This window comes from Zonotrichia albicollis, chromosome 7 (assembly GCF_047830755.1).
Source record: "Zonotrichia albicollis isolate bZonAlb1 chromosome 7, bZonAlb1.hap1, whole genome shotgun sequence".
Taxonomy (NCBI): domain Eukaryota; kingdom Metazoa; phylum Chordata; class Aves; order Passeriformes; family Passerellidae; genus Zonotrichia; species Zonotrichia albicollis.
The window spans coordinates 42,464,440-42,480,640 of NC_133825.1; the positions used below are offsets into that span (position 1 = coordinate 42,464,440).

The 16,201-nt window shown below is 41.8% G+C and overlaps 1 protein-coding gene across 1 annotated transcript; it reads left to right on the forward strand.

The window, feature by feature from the left end:
* The first annotated feature begins 1,859 nt into the window (after positions 1-1,859).
* Positions 1,860-15,898, forward strand: PLEKHS1 (pleckstrin homology domain containing S1). The gene is made up of 14 exons (XM_074544224.1): positions 1,860-1,890; positions 2,310-2,401; positions 2,493-2,599; positions 3,995-4,129; positions 5,286-5,361; positions 6,032-6,139; positions 6,783-6,878; positions 8,531-8,641; positions 9,595-9,710; positions 10,990-11,199; positions 11,425-11,526; positions 11,905-12,040; positions 12,792-12,883; positions 14,555-15,898. The coding sequence occupies exons 1-13, from the start codon at positions 1,860-1,862 to the stop codon at positions 12,858-12,860; spliced, it is 1,389 nt and encodes a 462-aa protein (XP_074400325.1). The 3' UTR covers positions 12,861-12,883; positions 14,555-15,898.
* The last annotated feature ends 303 nt before the right edge of the window (positions 15,899-16,201 follow it).

A 16,201-nucleotide genomic window follows, 5' to 3' on the forward strand; every position in this document is an offset into this window, starting at 1 on the left:
ATGCAGAAACAGGAATTTCCTTGTGGGTCATATTTCAGGTGTTTGTATTTATACAAGGACTATAAGAGGGCAGTCACAATGCAGGGTGAGGACTCGTCGTGTTTTGCTGCAGGAGGCAGTGCAGGGAATCTGGATTTACCTGAAAGTGTGTTTCTCTGATAACTTTCTTCACCATGAAGACATTTTGCTTGTAAGTATTAACACAGTTTGTTTTCTTACCTTGGAAATTTTTGAAGTTTTATAACAGCTTTCATCATAATGATTTGAGGCATTTTATTTGCGTTTTGACTGAAATGTCTCATTGCATTTCAAAAGGTTTGAAGCAATCAAATCCCTTAATGCCTGGCATACAAAAATCTGAGGGGGTATAATCATGGAATTGGCATTTTCTGTTTTGAATTACACATAACCTGTTTACAATGTTGCTTTCAGTTGAAAAGACAATTAGATGTAACAATTAAAAACTTTTTCCCGAAAGGCAGAGTGAGATAGCACAACTAATCTCACGGGTATTTGTCTTCCTACATGCAAATCTTGACTTTTACTGACATCCAGAAGAGACTTTTATCCTGCCAGAGACTCTTAGAACATTGTTTTGTAGTAATTGCATCGTTTGCCAGTTGAGGTGACTGTCAGTCACACTGAACACAACAATACATTGCCTTTTATTGCAACCCCAGGTGTGTGCCCCTACTATTGACTTTGTGTACAGTCATTTTTAGTTTTGGAAATTGCTTTTTTGTCCTTTTATTTTTATGGAAAACTCTAGAAGCAAATTTCATAACAGTTTATCACAGCATTTATACAACAAATCTTTCTTCCCAAATGGCAAAAATTGCAAAGGTTTCCCTGAAAAAACAACTCAAAAAAAATACAGACAGAAATGTGCAGAAACCTCTGATGGACCTAAGTTTGCAGTGGTTCATTCCCATTTACAGCCTGGAACAGGAGGAATGAAAGTCTATAGCTTTAGGTGTGTCTCAGGGGTAAAATTCCATGTGTAAGCCACCCTACTCCTGACCAGACCATGTTTACTTTTGGCACCATGGAACAAATCACGGAAGAAAGGGAAACAGAGGAAAGCCCTTAAATCTCTCACTGCAGCCAGGGTTCTCAGTAAAGAGCCAGAGAACAGCACTTGTAATCCTTCAGAATTTCCCAGGAGAGGCTCTGTGGCTTCAGGTGGCACAAGAGGATCTGTGTAACCTCCTTGTAGGTACAACAGCTTGCTGCCAAGACCTGATTTTGCAGGGAATGAGAGTCTTGAAGTAAGGCAAAGGGAAACTTTTGAAAAGGCATTGTATTAATACGACAAATATGCAAATCATTAAAATTTCAATAGTAATTTAACTGTATTTTCTACATATGTTTTAAACTCTTTAGGCCAAGTTATGCCAGTTTTGTACAGGACTGATCACATTGGCAAAGCAGTGTCAGAAACATACATGAGTGCAGTACTCCTAGGTTACAGGTGTTGTGATTCATGCAAAAGAAAGGCCCAAATTAAGTTCTCTTGGCAGTTCTCATTGCTTCTAAGCAAATTGTCTTTTTGGCTTATGAAAGTAGATAATATTTGTTATTTGTAATTTTGTGATTGTATTATAAAATAACAAATATAGCACACAGTGTATAATTTAATATTATATAAAACTATTTCTGAATATATTTAAATTATAGTTATTATGGCTGTTTTGTGTATTTTAGTCATCAGTATGAAAATTAACCATTGTAAGATTTATTTTTTTTTCTCAACAGCAGTTGTATGTGCAGTGAAATGCTGTTCTGCAGGAAGCAAACTGAAAGGAATTAGCTTCAACATTTTTGTTGGTTTTGTTATCTGGGTGGAAGAAACAATCAGGATGGCTTCTACAAATAAAAGAAATTCTGCAGGTACAAAATTTCTTATACTAAAATTTCTCAGTGGTAAAGCTGTGAGATGATCTATCCTTACCTGAATGCCATCTATGAATTTCTTCTGGGGTGCATTTCAGATCACTAATTATGAAGCTAAATAAGACCAGACCCCAAAAGTTAAATAAGATCAATTAAATAAGGCAGCAACTCATGACATCTTCTGAGCCCCTACATTTTCACTACCATTACTTTGCAGTTTGGGCCAGTTGTCAGCATTAACACCAGGGAAGGAGGGCCTGGCTCGACATTTTATAGCCTTGATTTATGTTTGTTTTATGGCCATTTAAGCACAGAAACCCAGTGCTAAGCAACAATTTCCAGTTCAAACAGGTCTTTTTAAAGAGATTAATTGGCAGCAAGTTCAGTAATGGTGCTGTTCATTTCTCTTTGATTAGTGAGAATTCAAAATACATTTTGCCCTGAAGGTGGAGTCTGCAAGCACGGATTCCTCATCAAATCACCACCTCTTCAACTTTTCAGCTCACAGGTATACCAGCAGAGATTAGTCATATTTCAGCAGTCCCTCATATCTGCTGTCCTGAATTTTAATGAGACACAAACTGCTTTCTCTTTGGCAGAATTCCTGGAAAAGGCGTCTGTTTGTCCTGGCCAAGTCCAGCGCAGGGAATTACATCCTGAAGTATCTAAAAGGCCAACACGTGAAAGGCTCCATAGCTGTTGATCAGTATGTAGCTCAAATGCATTACCTTTTTTATTTTGAGTCATGTATCAGCACTCTGCAATGGCCACTGATTGTGCAAGCACTTGAACAAGTCAGGATTGGGTTCTTGGTTCAAACCCAATGAACTCCACAAAAGAGTCCCTTGGGATTTGTAGGCTTTGGGTGCAGCTAGGATATATGTAGAAGTGAAAATCCTGAATTGCTTTATTGTGATTTACTTTTGTGTGAGTGATAGTTGTGCTGTATCTGCCAGTGAGATACCTGGCCTGGCTCCACGATCCCACAGGCTGTGTTCCTGCATCCCAGGCTGTGTCCCTGCAGTGGGACACATTTCACCTCCTGTGAGGACAGTGCCATGCTTTCACTCACAGGTCAGTCAGGACAGGCTGTGCCACTCTCAGCTGTGGCACACACCCTTTCCCAGCTTGCAGCTCCACACGATGCTTTGCAGCTTTGTGCAAAGGTCTCCTGACTTTCTCACAACCCTTTGGGCTGATTGTGGTTGCTCACTGCCTCTTTTTCTGCCAAGAAATTGCCCTGCTTGGCCCATTTAGGTTGTTTTTTTCCATCCTGTCAGCACATGCCTACTGCAGCAGGACTGAGTGTCACTGCCTTTGGACTGGCACCCTTTACCATGCCAGGGGTGGTATGAAATATGTGCAAGGGAAACAGAAAATTTAATGGGAAATGTAAATATTTCCTGTCAGATCTAGAGGATCCTGGCTTCTGGATCTAGAGGATACTCCAGGCTCCTGGACTTGTTATGCAAGGAGGTCACTCACCACATTGCTGTTGTGCTTCTTCCATTAAAAGGATTTACATTGTGAAGCTTTCAAAAATACTGCAGCTTGCTCAGTGGTCTGTGGTTACATTATTACCATAATTATTGTTGTTATTACTTTTATTAATTTGGCTCATTGGAGGTTAATGGAAGTAGTGCTTCAAGTGTTTCAAGTATCCATTAAGAGTACTTCTGTTCCTCTTCCCCTCCATTAAAACTCTATTAATGTACAATTAGTTTCAAATCATTGTTTTATAGTGGTTAAAAAACTTACACAATATATTTTTCTTACTATTGTTTATTTTCAAGATTCTGAATTAAACCAAAACCCCCTTTTTCCAGAAATGATGATCCATAGTCTGGGGACTTGGGAAAACTTAATTTTATATATTTTGCCTGGAGACTTTCTTTGTTGAAAGACCACCTCTTCTGAATGTGTGCATTTATTTTCTTGAGCAGTTTTTTCTGTGGAAAAATGTTTAACTTTCCCCTTGCAGATCTCATCATATTATGCTGTGCTTAGAGTAAAAGCTGAACATGCACACATATATGTGTGTGTCCACTTGTATGTGACTGTGTAGAGTTATCTAGGATGTTTCCCATGGTTATCTTCACAGAATCATAAGTATTCAAGTTGGCATAAGTAATGCTGAAGTAATGGAAACTGTGAGGAAGATGTTTAAATGCCTTCCTGAGCAGGTGATGTCCATCAGCACTGGAAGCAGATGTTACTACCTCGTTGGGGACAGCAGGTGGGCAAAAGCAGTGGGACAGTGCTGTTAAACCACTGTAGCACTAAGCTGTGCCCCAAGGAAAGGTCCTCTCCCTTCCCTTCTGTGTCCCAGCTACTGATGGCCCAGCTCTGGGATGAGGTGATTCAGCTGCCTGGTCCAATGGAAAACAGCTTTTTTTCTATGGCATGGCCTCCATTTACTCATGGCTGAGTTCATTTTTTGCTGGTCCAGGCAGGTGAGCTCCCCTTCCCTGCAGCCACCCGGTCACAGCAGCCAGCATGTGAAAGCAGAGGGAACACAGGGATGGCAAGGGGATGGCAGTGGCATTTCAAACTGTGCTGCTCAGGGCACAGGAAAGAGCAGAGAGCTTTGTTTGCCTCCTCACCCAGCAGCTCCTGGGAGGTAGAGAAGGTTCAGCTCCTCATGGATAAACCACAATATTGCCTGAAATCTAGGTTATTAATCAAGGGAAGCAGCCTGAAGGCAAAACTTCTCCTGAAGGAAACAGATCCCCAAAGTGCTGGATGGGGCTTTTCCTGCAGCAGGGAGTTGCAGTTTGTGCTTTTTCTGGCTGGAATTGGGTCCTGAAGAGGGTCAGGAGCTGTTTCTGTGGAGGTGATCAGCCAAAGCTCAGGTGAGGGAGGAGGATGTTTGTCACAGTGCTCCTGTACTACTGGTTCCCAGCATCTCCTCTTCAGTTTCCCAGTCACGAGCACATCAGGGGGAATTTTTGCTTTTTTTACAGAAGAGCAGCTGATGTGTGAAATTCTGATAAGAAGAAAAACACATACCTGGGTGCTGCTTGAGCGTGGCACCCAAAGCCTTCCCCTGGGGCGCGGCTCTCACAGCCCACACTCCTGGGAAGCATTCCAGAATTAATCCAGCTAAATCCACTGCAAGCATGAAAAACAGCTTCAACAGCCCTTCCATGGCATGTTTCTCATCCTGGTGGCCCAAATGCATTCATTCCCAAGCCTTGTTAGCTCTCTGAGTCAGACTTTGCCATCTGGCTATGACCACATAAACACCCTTTCCTGAGAGGCAGGTACAGGGTTTTTCCCCTTGATCTCAGGAGTTTTTGTTTTGAGCCCCATAGGAAGAAGTAAGTAGGCAAAAGAATTGCCCCTGTGTGTTACCTGTCACTAAGTTTTCACTCCTCTTGTTCCCACTTCAGGCAGGAAATAGATGACTGGGTCACTCTGATATCTTCAGTCTGCAGGGAGGACACAAGAAGTGGATGCTGCCCTCAGGTGACATGTTACTGTACTTTATTTTAAAGGAGAAAAAAAAAGTATTTCTCTTTTTCATTAAAAAACTGTGCAAAGGAATTTTCTTGACCTTTGCCTTGCAAGTTGCCTCTGACCTTGGTTATTCAGAAATTCATTTTCATGTAAATCCTGTGCCCTGGCTTTATGCATCAAGCAGGCATTGCACAGTCTGTCTCCACTGGGATTGATTTTACATTGAAAAAAATTACTTTGAAGAGTTAGCCATATGGAAATGAGGGGAAGATTGATATTATGCTGCAATGAACCACACCTGTGATGCATCAGAGTGAAAACTTGAGTGTTATGTTTAGGGTGTGGATTTCAGATATATTTACATGTTGTTTTACATCAGTCTGTCAATGTTTTGAATCAGCTGGAAGCCCTGGTAGTTCAAGCTCAGGCCCAAGTTTCTGCACTTTGTTAACCAGCCAGGCCCACCAGTTTAGACTCAGCACTAAGTGCTCACATCCCTGCAGCTTCCACACAGCTCAGAATGCAAGCAGGGCAAATTTATGTCTGCCTGAAAAATGCCATGCAGACAATGCCTCTGAGCCATTAGAAATTAAATATTCTCTAGTGAGATGTGTCAGTACATTTTAGCCCACACCCAACATGCGCTCGTTTTCTTCTACTGCTTTTCTCTTATTTCTAGAACCAAGATCTTCCAAATCCAGAAGCCAGAAGTCGGACTTCCTCTTTGCCACTGTTTTTGAGTTCTGTAGATATGGCCAGCTTTCCAGACAGGCAAAGCTGCCAGAAGGTAAACAAATAAACTGTCCTTCATCATGACTCTGTGCCTAGGCATGACTGTGACATTTCTTTTGCATAGTTGGTTTTTCTCTATCAAAAGTTGTTCAGAGTTTCTGCAGTGGGTGCCTGGGTGGTCTCTTCTGGTGGGGTTCCTGAGCAGGACCTGGTGTAACCCCACAAAGGAAATAGTTTAAGAGGCAAGGCTGCACGTAAATGAGGGCAATGAGAGACAGCCCTCACTGGTTATCTCAACTGACTGGCAAATTTTAGTGAACATGAAGTAAACTCCTGAAGATTTGCTTTGACATGCCTTGGCAGAGGCATGTGGTGATTGTTTTGGCAGCTGCTGGCCACATTCCTCCTGATTTGTGATTGTGCTTTTATTTCTTTCTCTCTTTTTAGGCTGTAAAGCTTAGAGGAGAGTTCAGATCCAATTCCTCTCTGCTTTACTGACTTTCCCCTCAATATTAAAACAGAAGGGAGGGAAAGCATTGCTGCTGTCCCACAGCAATTGCAGTCCAGTGTTGGGGTGGAATAGCAGCCAAGGAATTGCTGAGTTTCTGTAGTCACAAAGCTCTGTGAGGAAGCTGAATGTGGGTCAGGCACTTCCAGTTTATCTTTATGAGGAGTCAACTTTTTTCCTTTTCATACAGGAGAATGGTTCCTCAGAAGACAAGAACAGGCCTTATTCAGATCCTGGCCCCCATCAGGCTCAGTGTGACTCACCAAGAGGAGTTTGTCCAAGCCTGGTGAGCAGAACAAATCAAACAGCTCTTGCCTTGTTCCATCTGCACAAGTGAATAATTTGCTTTTATCTCACCTGGCTATCTGTGACTACAGATTATTCACCTACTTTCCCAGCACATCGAGTTGATTTCCACTATTAAAACTTACTAAGTATTTAGTCTGTTTTCTTGTTTACCACTGAAAATTGTCTTCTAAAACTTGCTTGAAATACCTGTGTTCAGGGTTTTTGGAGTCAGAGCCCCAGAGTTTCTGTGCAGCAACTGCAAATTGTGGCAGCTCTCACAAACTTGATGAAGAAAGCCCTACATTTGCACTGGTGGAAGATTTGTCCCTCCCTGCACATTTCTCAGCTGTGCCACAGTTGCTCCTAAATGGTTTATTTCTTCAGCCTTTGCCAGTAGCAATCGAGTCAATGTAACTAAATTACAGAACAAGAGCTTGTTAAATTGAGGCACATCTTAGAACTGACCTTCTGTCAACATTAATATGTCCTCAAGTAATTTCACTTCCATATCTAGCAGGAGTGATTTGGAAAGATAAAAAGACGAATGTTATCTTGTATTAGTGGCTAAGTGTTCTGACCTGTGTTCCCTGAGCCAGTGCCTGCAGCAGTTTTCCTCTGCTGTGGATTTGCAGCAGAGCCAAGAGGACAGAAGGCACAACCAAGGCTCTTCCACACCCCTCAGCAGCTCAAACCCATCTTTATTGACGGCTTATGCATTGAACTCTGGCCTGGAGTGGCTGAGAGGCAGGGCAAGAGTCTGATCTGCTATCATAGCTAGCAGGGTGGTAAATCACACGCTGCAGTCACCATCCTTGTATATAGGCTGACAGCAAGTGTGAGATAATGCAGCTAAATTTAGTGGAAAGAAGTGAATAGTTGAAACTACATTGCAATGCCATGGGCAGTCAGCATGGCCCAGCTGATGCACAGGGCTTTATAAAGTTACAATTGTGAGTCTGAGCTCTGAAATGCTTTGAGTTAACCCTTGGTCTGATTTTAACCAGTCCTCTCTGGGTGTATGTCAAGAATTTCTTTGTGTCTCTTCCTTCTGCATACCTTTTCTGTCTTATTCATTAATTCTTCTCATACCTACAATGCCTTGGAGAGCAGGTATTATATGCAGCTGTTCAAGCTGGGACAGGCTGACCGTGAGGGTTGGAAGATAAGGAATTTGGATTTTAGCTTTTTAGCCTGAAGCAGAGGGAATAGCACCAAGTTCATGTTTCTGGTTTGGCATGTGTGAAAAATAAATAACCTTGCTGTATAGAGAACAAGAAGCAACAATATTTGTCCATTGGATAAAAATATTTCTCTTGCCTCATAAGTTTAACATCTGCTAACATCTCTGGACCTATTCTCTGCTCAGTGACATGCAGACAACTGACTTCCTAACTAATCCCTTGTATTTATTTCCTTTTAGCAGTGTGAGTCCCCATTTCAAGCATCTGATGTGTTTTTATTGGTGATTCCCTCATCCAGGCTCAGATCTTGAAAACTCTTTGTTAAGTAATTGTCACTCATGCAAACAGGAAGTATCTTACCAAGTTTTCTGTGAATATTTGCTGATTCTGTTACTTCTCCACAAAAAGGGAAAATGCATGTTAATATGTATAACTGAGCCTGTTAAATACAAACCCATTCTTTCAGCAGGATAAAATTCTGGGAGGAAGTGAGGAAAACCTGCTATTGTCAGATCCAGAGGAAAACATGCAAAAGGACGAAGAAGATTATTACCAAACTCCCAGCAGTGTTTTAGCTAAGGTAGTTTATCAGCTGTGGGTTCTGCTGCCCTGTTAACAGCTCCAAGGACACCAGAGACATTTAATGAGCCAAAGAGGAACTGGTAGGAGGAACCACTTGTACCTTGCAAAAGGAATATATAGATAAAGCACTAGGTAATAGAGCTTTCATTTATACAAAAAAAAAATACACTGGACTCATTCAAAGGATCTTCCTGGTGGAAAGAGGGATTTGGACAAAAACATTGCTGATTTTGTTGAAATTCCCCAAATTGACTGTTTCATTGTTAATGGCTTTTGCCTGTTGTATAATGGGGTAGGGTTGTTTTTTTTTCTGAAATTGGAAGCTTCATTTAGAGAATGTAACAGTACATTAGTTTTATGTATTTTGAAATGTAATTCTGTTGAAAAACCAGTAAGCTGCATAAAAGCAGTACTTTAAAAACACTGCAGTACATTTTAGTATCTGCATTTCACTGTGAAACAAGGCAGCAGGAGAAAGCATGCTGTTAATTTTACACAAATTTTGACACCCAATTTGGGAAGCTAATTTGAGGAGAAGATAAGTGGTCAGGAGAAGTGGTCAGTTTTCTGCAGAAGTCACAGGCTGTACATCTGACTGAAGGACAATAAAATGGTGATGTGGTGACATAATCTAAGTGCTCTAAGTCAAGCATACCCAAGTACAAGTCTCCTTTTTCAGCCTGCTTAAATTAAAAGGCAACAATTTTTTTTTTTTTGGTGGTAGTACTTCAGAATATAGCACTGCCAATAATTCCAGCATTAACTTTTAAGTTTCAAGCACCTTTCTAGCTCCCAGTTTCTGGGAATTGACTGATTTGAGGAAATCCAGGCTAAATTAGCCAATATGTTTAAACAGCACGAGCAGAGAACAAAATAAGGAAATTATTGGGGGTTTCTTCTGTAGGCAGGGCAGTGACATTAATGTCCTCTATTGCTTTGTTTTTCTGACAGTGCACTACTGAAGTATCAAGGCCTGGCCCTACAGCTGAGCCTGATGTCCCTGTGCAAGAGAAGCCAGAGCAGAACAGCCCAGTGAAGGAGAACATTTATATGTCAATGAAATCAATGTAAGTAACAACTTCATTAGGGTTTTTGAAATTGAATGTGGCACAGCAATAGAGAGAGAGCTGACATCTCTGGTGTTTGTGTAACAAGATCTAGAGGCTGCATCTTGTTTGAATGAGTCTTTGTTGGGTCTTAGTTCACAAAGTTCAGCATTCATGGAAACACTGGAGTCAAATTCAAACTGATCAACATGAAATTCAAGCTCACACTGCAGACTCCTGCCCTTACACAGGCTCTGACTGTACAATGCAGCTCCTTTTGTTGACTCACACTTTTTCTGGGTTTTCATGACGACAGCTGAGTCACTGCAGCCAAACTCCAACAACCGTTCAGACCAGTGCTCTCCAAAGCAGGCTGCATTATCTAGAGGTTAAAAGAGGGAGGTTTGGGCATTACCTCACAACTTTTCCATGTAGAAGTTGTGTGAGTTGGGACACATCCTCCCTTTCATTTTGCCATCCAAAGAGCAGCCCTGTTGCTGTGTGTTTTGAAGGTACAGTGTCACAAAGAATGACCTGAACTTTGTGTCACAGCTCTAGGGCCACAAGGAAACTTTACAACCTCCACAATACAGCACTGAATACTGAAGAGATTTGTGCCTGCAGGGTAAAGCTCCTCCTGAGCCAGAGGAGGGGTCAGTAGCTGTGTTAGCTGTGGCCTGACACCTGCAGACAGTCAGACCTTGGGCCACATGGAGGGAGGCAACTGGAAATGCAGACCCACTAACCAGACAATCCCAACAGATTAATTCAAGCTTCTCTGTGTCTTTGGGACCCCCCCAGAGGGAATAACTATAAAAACCTCACAAGGTTAGGCCATCTGAGTTAAAATATACCAAGAGGAGTTTTGCTGCTAACCCCAGTCTTAGCTGACAATGGGGAGTCAGCTCCAGGCAATATAAGGCTTATCAAATAAAACTAAAATGATTTCAAGTAGTTCTGAGTTATCACATCTCCCAAGGGACAGCTTTACATCCCTGCAGAACCCAGCACAGCCAAGGCCAACAATCTGTGCTCAGTTTCTTTGTCAAGGCATGCTGTTAGCTGAAATGTTTCCAGGCTTAATAAATAGTTTTTGCATACTGAAAATGTTTATTTTGGGATTTATGGTCCATTTTTAGAAGGGCTGTTTATTTTACTTCGGTTTTATTTTGTCCACTGGATATTCTACAAGAACTTGTTATTCTTTGCTTTATTGAGGGCTGCTTAATCCCACTTCAAACACAGCAAGTGTGCCTGGAATTGCCAAACCCCTTAATTTTTTATCATCATTCCTCTTTAGTAAGCTGCTGGACGAGACATGCCAGCTCACGTGCAGACGTGATGGGCTCCCATCCCCTCCCAAATGCCAGAGCAACAGCGCATGTCCAAGAGACCTGGAAGCAGACAAAGGCACAAAATTCCCAGAAAGCAGCACCAGCCTGCAGCCAACCCTCCAGAGAAGGCAAAGCTCTCTACCCCTCTCAGTGGTTCACTTGTCCATACTGCTCAGGTAAGTGTCTTCTCCAGCTGGTAGCAGAGGAAACAGACATGTTCATGGGTTTCACTTTGCCAAGGCTGTCAGCATTCCAGAGGCACTTTAGTCATGCTTTTAGTCATAACATTCAGTTTTAGGGAGTCTGCAAGGAGCAGGGAGTTGGACTCCATGATCCTTATGGGTCCCTTCCAATTTGAGCTGTTCTGTGATTCTGTGGTCTCTGATGTTTTTCTCTCACAGTCAAGTTACAGATGAGATGCAGCTGCAGAAATTGGATATTTTCGTACCCCTGGCTGATATTAACAATTACCTGAAACTTACTGAAGCAGCAGGACGAATATGGTAAGTCTGGCGTCTTGTGGCAGTGCCTGTGAGATGGGAATAAGTGTCAGGCACAGAAGTGTTGAGCTGCAGACACCCATGCGCAGTTTTGCAGGGCAGAACAGGGCAGGGGCAGGGCTTGCTGGCACTTCAGTGATTCCTTCTGCTCTCTCTGATTCTTTTTGTACTGGAGTTTGTATTTCAAATGCTGTTGTAAAGAAGAATCCAACATGCCGTGGAATAATTAGTGATGGTGTCAACCAGAACCAGATAAAAAATGTGCAAAGTCATTGAATGTGCGTGTCATTTCCCGGGAGCAGCCCCACAAATGCAATCCTGTCCAGAAGTGCAGTGATGCAGGACATCCTGTGTGTTTCCTTTGCTCTCTGCCCTCCTCAGTGTCTCACAGTGGGCTGGTCCTCTCAGGCTGGGGTGCTTGTTCAACCACGGAGACCACGTGGTGGCTGTGAATGATCTGCAGCCCCAGGGTGTGGAGGAGGCTTACTTCTTCATCAGCAGGTCCACCAGAAAGGAGGTAAGCTTGACTAACCTTTGCTCAAATGTATGAACCAAATGAGAAAGCAATTCCCTTTTTTGCATTTTGATTCCAACCAGTTTCCTCTGCTCTAAGTTTGGCATGAATAACTCCAGCACCCAGTATCTCCTCAGCATCATTCTGATGTGGTGTCTGGTATTCCTGAGCTGTGTGGGGAACACAAGGCCAGCACTGCAGAGTTTCAAGAGTTTGAGCAACCTCAAGAGATGTTACTGGGCAACCATAGACTAGAATTACTTGGGATTTTTTTGCCTAATGCATATATAAATTGCAAGTTTTGGGAAATAAACCATTGCCTCCAATGGATGTGTGGTTGCTTATAGTGGTTTGGGTACTGAGGGCAGAGCCCTGGACTCCTATGTCCCATTGCTTATCAGACACTACACATCTCCTTGTGTGAGACTGGGTTTTTTGAAGAACATGGGACATTTCTAAGATGTTCTTTAACCCAGCTGTGATCCACAACGTGTTTCTGAACTCATATTTCAGTATCAGGTTCATGACCCATATCCAAACACATTCATATTTGAATTCTGCTGAGAAGGTTGAGGCATGAGATGCTATTGCCATCTAAAGAAAGGAAAGCCACTGTCAGCAAGGAAAAAAAAAATACTCATCTCTCTTAATGAGAATTTTTATTTAGCTAGTTCGAACACGATCAGATAGTTGCACAAATATTGACCAGATATAACAAGCTATAAAAATATGCCCTTTTTTTTTCTTTTTTAAGGTGAAACTTACTGTATGTAGGATTCCACATTCAGATACCTTCCATGCCAAAGGCTGCTCATGTTCCTGAAAAAAAGAGACCTCAATGATTAAGTAAGTGCCAAAACTCAAGGGGAAGTCAGGGAGGCGAAGGTGATGTATGTACAGATAATCAGCTTCCTGAGCTGCCAGACCTCTTTTGTTGCTGAAGTACAAAGAACAGAGAATGTAGATATTGATTTATGTCCTAATAACTTATTTTGTGCCATGAATGGCATGTATTTGGCTTATATTTCACATTGCCATGTATTTCTGTTACCTGGAAGAAAATGAGGGTCAGATCATTTACATGACCTTTGCGCTGTGTATACTTTTTATTTCAGCAGGAAATACCTGTTTGTGCCTCTGCTCAGCTCTTTACACTGAGTTACTTTGGTTTATTAGTGAACTCCTAATCACTCAGAGGTGGGCAAACAACCAGCATTTGGACTAAGGCCGTGTTTTCCCTGGATTCCCCTTAGCTACAGCAAGGCTCAAATGAGCTGAGAGCTGCAGTGTTGGAGGAAAGGCTGGTATATAAAATGTGCAGTGATTCAGTGGGGCCTCCTTTTGTCCCTCCTTTTGCCCCTTTTATTATACAGCCACAAAAATACATCCAAGGGATGACAGGAAGAAGAGCTGGTTGGAGAAAGAATGAGTCTGGAGCACCTTTGGATTCATTGACAGCCAAGATAAGCCCTAAGTGAAAAGGGAATTAATGGATTTGAGAGAGGGAAGGGCTCGCCTCATGTGTGAAAAGCAAAAGTAACTGGGAAAACCACAGAGAGAAATTATGTATCTGAAGGCCTGTGCCCTCACCCCAATGCAAACAGTTCACTGTTTCTCACAGAAAATATTTTGATGCTACCAAGCAGGACCACAGGGATGTCACTGGTGCAGCAGGATTTCCAGAGCAAATGCTCATTTGTTTCCCAAACAAGGATGTTTCCTGTAAATATTTATTTGTGGAAATGCCTTCCTAGCATTGCTACCATAGAAACATGACCAATTTTCAGCTGATAGCACACCAAAAGGAAATTGATAAGGAGCTGCCTGCAGGAGAGCTCCAGTGGGTGCCAAAAGGGAGTTTTGTCCTGTCCTAGAGTGACCTCTGTTGCTTACAGCACCATGGTGTGACATGGCAGAGCACATTCCTGTGCCCTGTATGAACATGGACACTTTGTGTGGGAATTTTCACACACCCATACTGCTGTAAAATAGATACTGGCAATATACAATGATGTGGCAACAGACAGAATCACTGGGTTTGAGTACTGATCATTTCATCTTGCCAGACACTACCAAAATAACTACTGGGTTTAGCAGGCACAGAAATACTGATATTTAGAGATTTATATAAGCTTTGATTAAGGTGAATTTGGCTCAAAGGAGGTATTTATCCAGCCAACAGAATAAGGCCAGGTTGGCTACTACAGTAAGGAACTACACTCACTAAAAATCAGCATTGGTGCAACTTAATTCAGTAGTAAATTTGACAAATTTGCTGGGCTTTAAAAAAATTGTTATAAAATTTTATTCAGCTGAAGATGAAAACAGCATCATGTAACTCAAAGCAGGCAAGCACAAATATGTATATAATCTATTCAGACTCAGCTCCTGTTCAAAAGATTAATTTCCAGAGTGAATGTTTCCACAGCCTGTCACTTCTGCCTTTGAGATAAGAGTGTTTGGGATGTGCTTGTTTCTCAAGGTGGAAAGAATCACATTTTGATTTTTCTGTTTCAGCTGTGTTCAAAGGCCTGTTTGTGCTGAATTCTGCATAAATACAGAGGGAACTCCCAGTTATGGAACTACAGAGGCTGAAAATGGAAGCAAACACATTCCTTGGGAGCTCTGCTCCAAAGCTGCCATGGGAGTCCTTTGCTCTGCGCTGCTGCTTTGAGCACAGCAGATCCATTTCTGCCCAAGGAGCCCCTGAGGGATGGGATGGATGGATATCACTGTCCAGGGCTTCTCCCAGCCCTGAAACTCTGCCAGTCTGCTAGGACAGTCCTCATGGCCTGAACCCTAAAATTACAGATCACCCACTTCAAGAGCCTCTACTGAGGATGTCATCCTCAGCGTTTCCTGGCCAAAGTTTGCCTCAACTCTTCCGAACTTTGGAAAAGCAAAGTCCAAACTTTTCTGTGTTGTTCCAGGACACATCTCTCAGTAAAATCAGGAAATTATTTTCTAATATTTATCCTAGACATTTTTTTCAGAAAATTAACATGATTTTTTTCTTGCCCTATTTTCAGTGAGCATAGAGAACATTTGGATTGCCACTGTCTTCACAGAAATCTTCATTATGGAAGATATTTTTTCTACCTATTCTCCTTTCCCTTTTTCATAGACCAAACATCCTGCATTCTTCCGTCATGTTTTCAATCACTTCCTGAAAATGGTAATGCAAGACAAATACCTTATGTTTCCAGTTATGGATGGACAGAGGAGGTGAGAAATTGAAATGCAAAGAATTCAATTCAAATTGAATTCAAAGAATTCAAATTCTTTTTGAATTTCATCAAAAAGAAACCCAAAGCCATGAAGCAATTTTCTAGAACTTCATGGAGAAACATTTCTCCAAAGAGGTGAATTAGTGAAGATCCCCCATGGTGGGAGAAGAGCCACCTGCATGGGACCTGCTGCTGGAGCAGATGTTGAGCACTGAATGCTGCGTCTCTCAGCCATGGAAGAATGTTGATTTTGGACAAAACCAAGATTTGGTTAGATATAGCATGTACAGAATGATTCCAGAATATTTTAGAGAACTGGGGGATTAATTCTGAACTTTAGTAAACAGTCACCCCATAATGTGTTACTCCATAATTGATCATTATGTTAGTTTGCACAGTGCTAAATGCAGATAATTAATGTCACATATTGGCTGATTCATAACACTTACAGAGACACAATATGGAAATGACATTGGTACAGTAAATTCGGGTAGGATGTGTGAAGTTGTCTGCCCACATATGATAAATAAATGTCCTAACACTTTACAACACATTGTATGCTGCAAAACGCCTCATTTTCTCCTAGCACAGCCCCTCCTTGCCCTGCAAAGATTACCTGTAACTTCCCATAATATGCAGCTGAGTCACTTAACAGCCTATTTTAAAAAACTACACTTAAATAAAGATTTAGGTTGTTTCCCTGGCTGTTAATTTGTGGCAGGTTCCTATGCTGCTCTCACTCATTAGTGGCTGCTAATATTTCTCCTTGGATTCCCAAACTTGACTCATGCTCTTTCTACTCCAGCATCCAGGAAGATGGCAATTGCCCAGGAGAAAAGCAAGTCCTGGAAGAGAGATAAAGTTATGGTAAGGGAAGTTTTATGTTGATGTGAGGTCATTGAAGTTAAGAAAAATAAAAAGCCCATTGAACAGAAAG

Excerpts from the sequence above, each read along its gene's own strand:
- PLEKHS1 (XM_074544224.1), top strand. The coding sequence starts at position 1,860 with ATGGCTTCTACAAATAAAAGAAATTCTGCAG. Across the intron at positions 2,600-3,994 it reads GGCTCCATAGCTGTTGATCA|AATCATAAGTATTCAAGTTG; the intron begins GTATGTAGCTCA and ends TTATCTTCACAG. Across the intron at positions 4,130-5,285 it reads TACCTCGTTGGGGACAGCAG|GCAGGAAATAGATGACTGGG; the intron begins GTGGGCAAAAGC and ends TTCCCACTTCAG.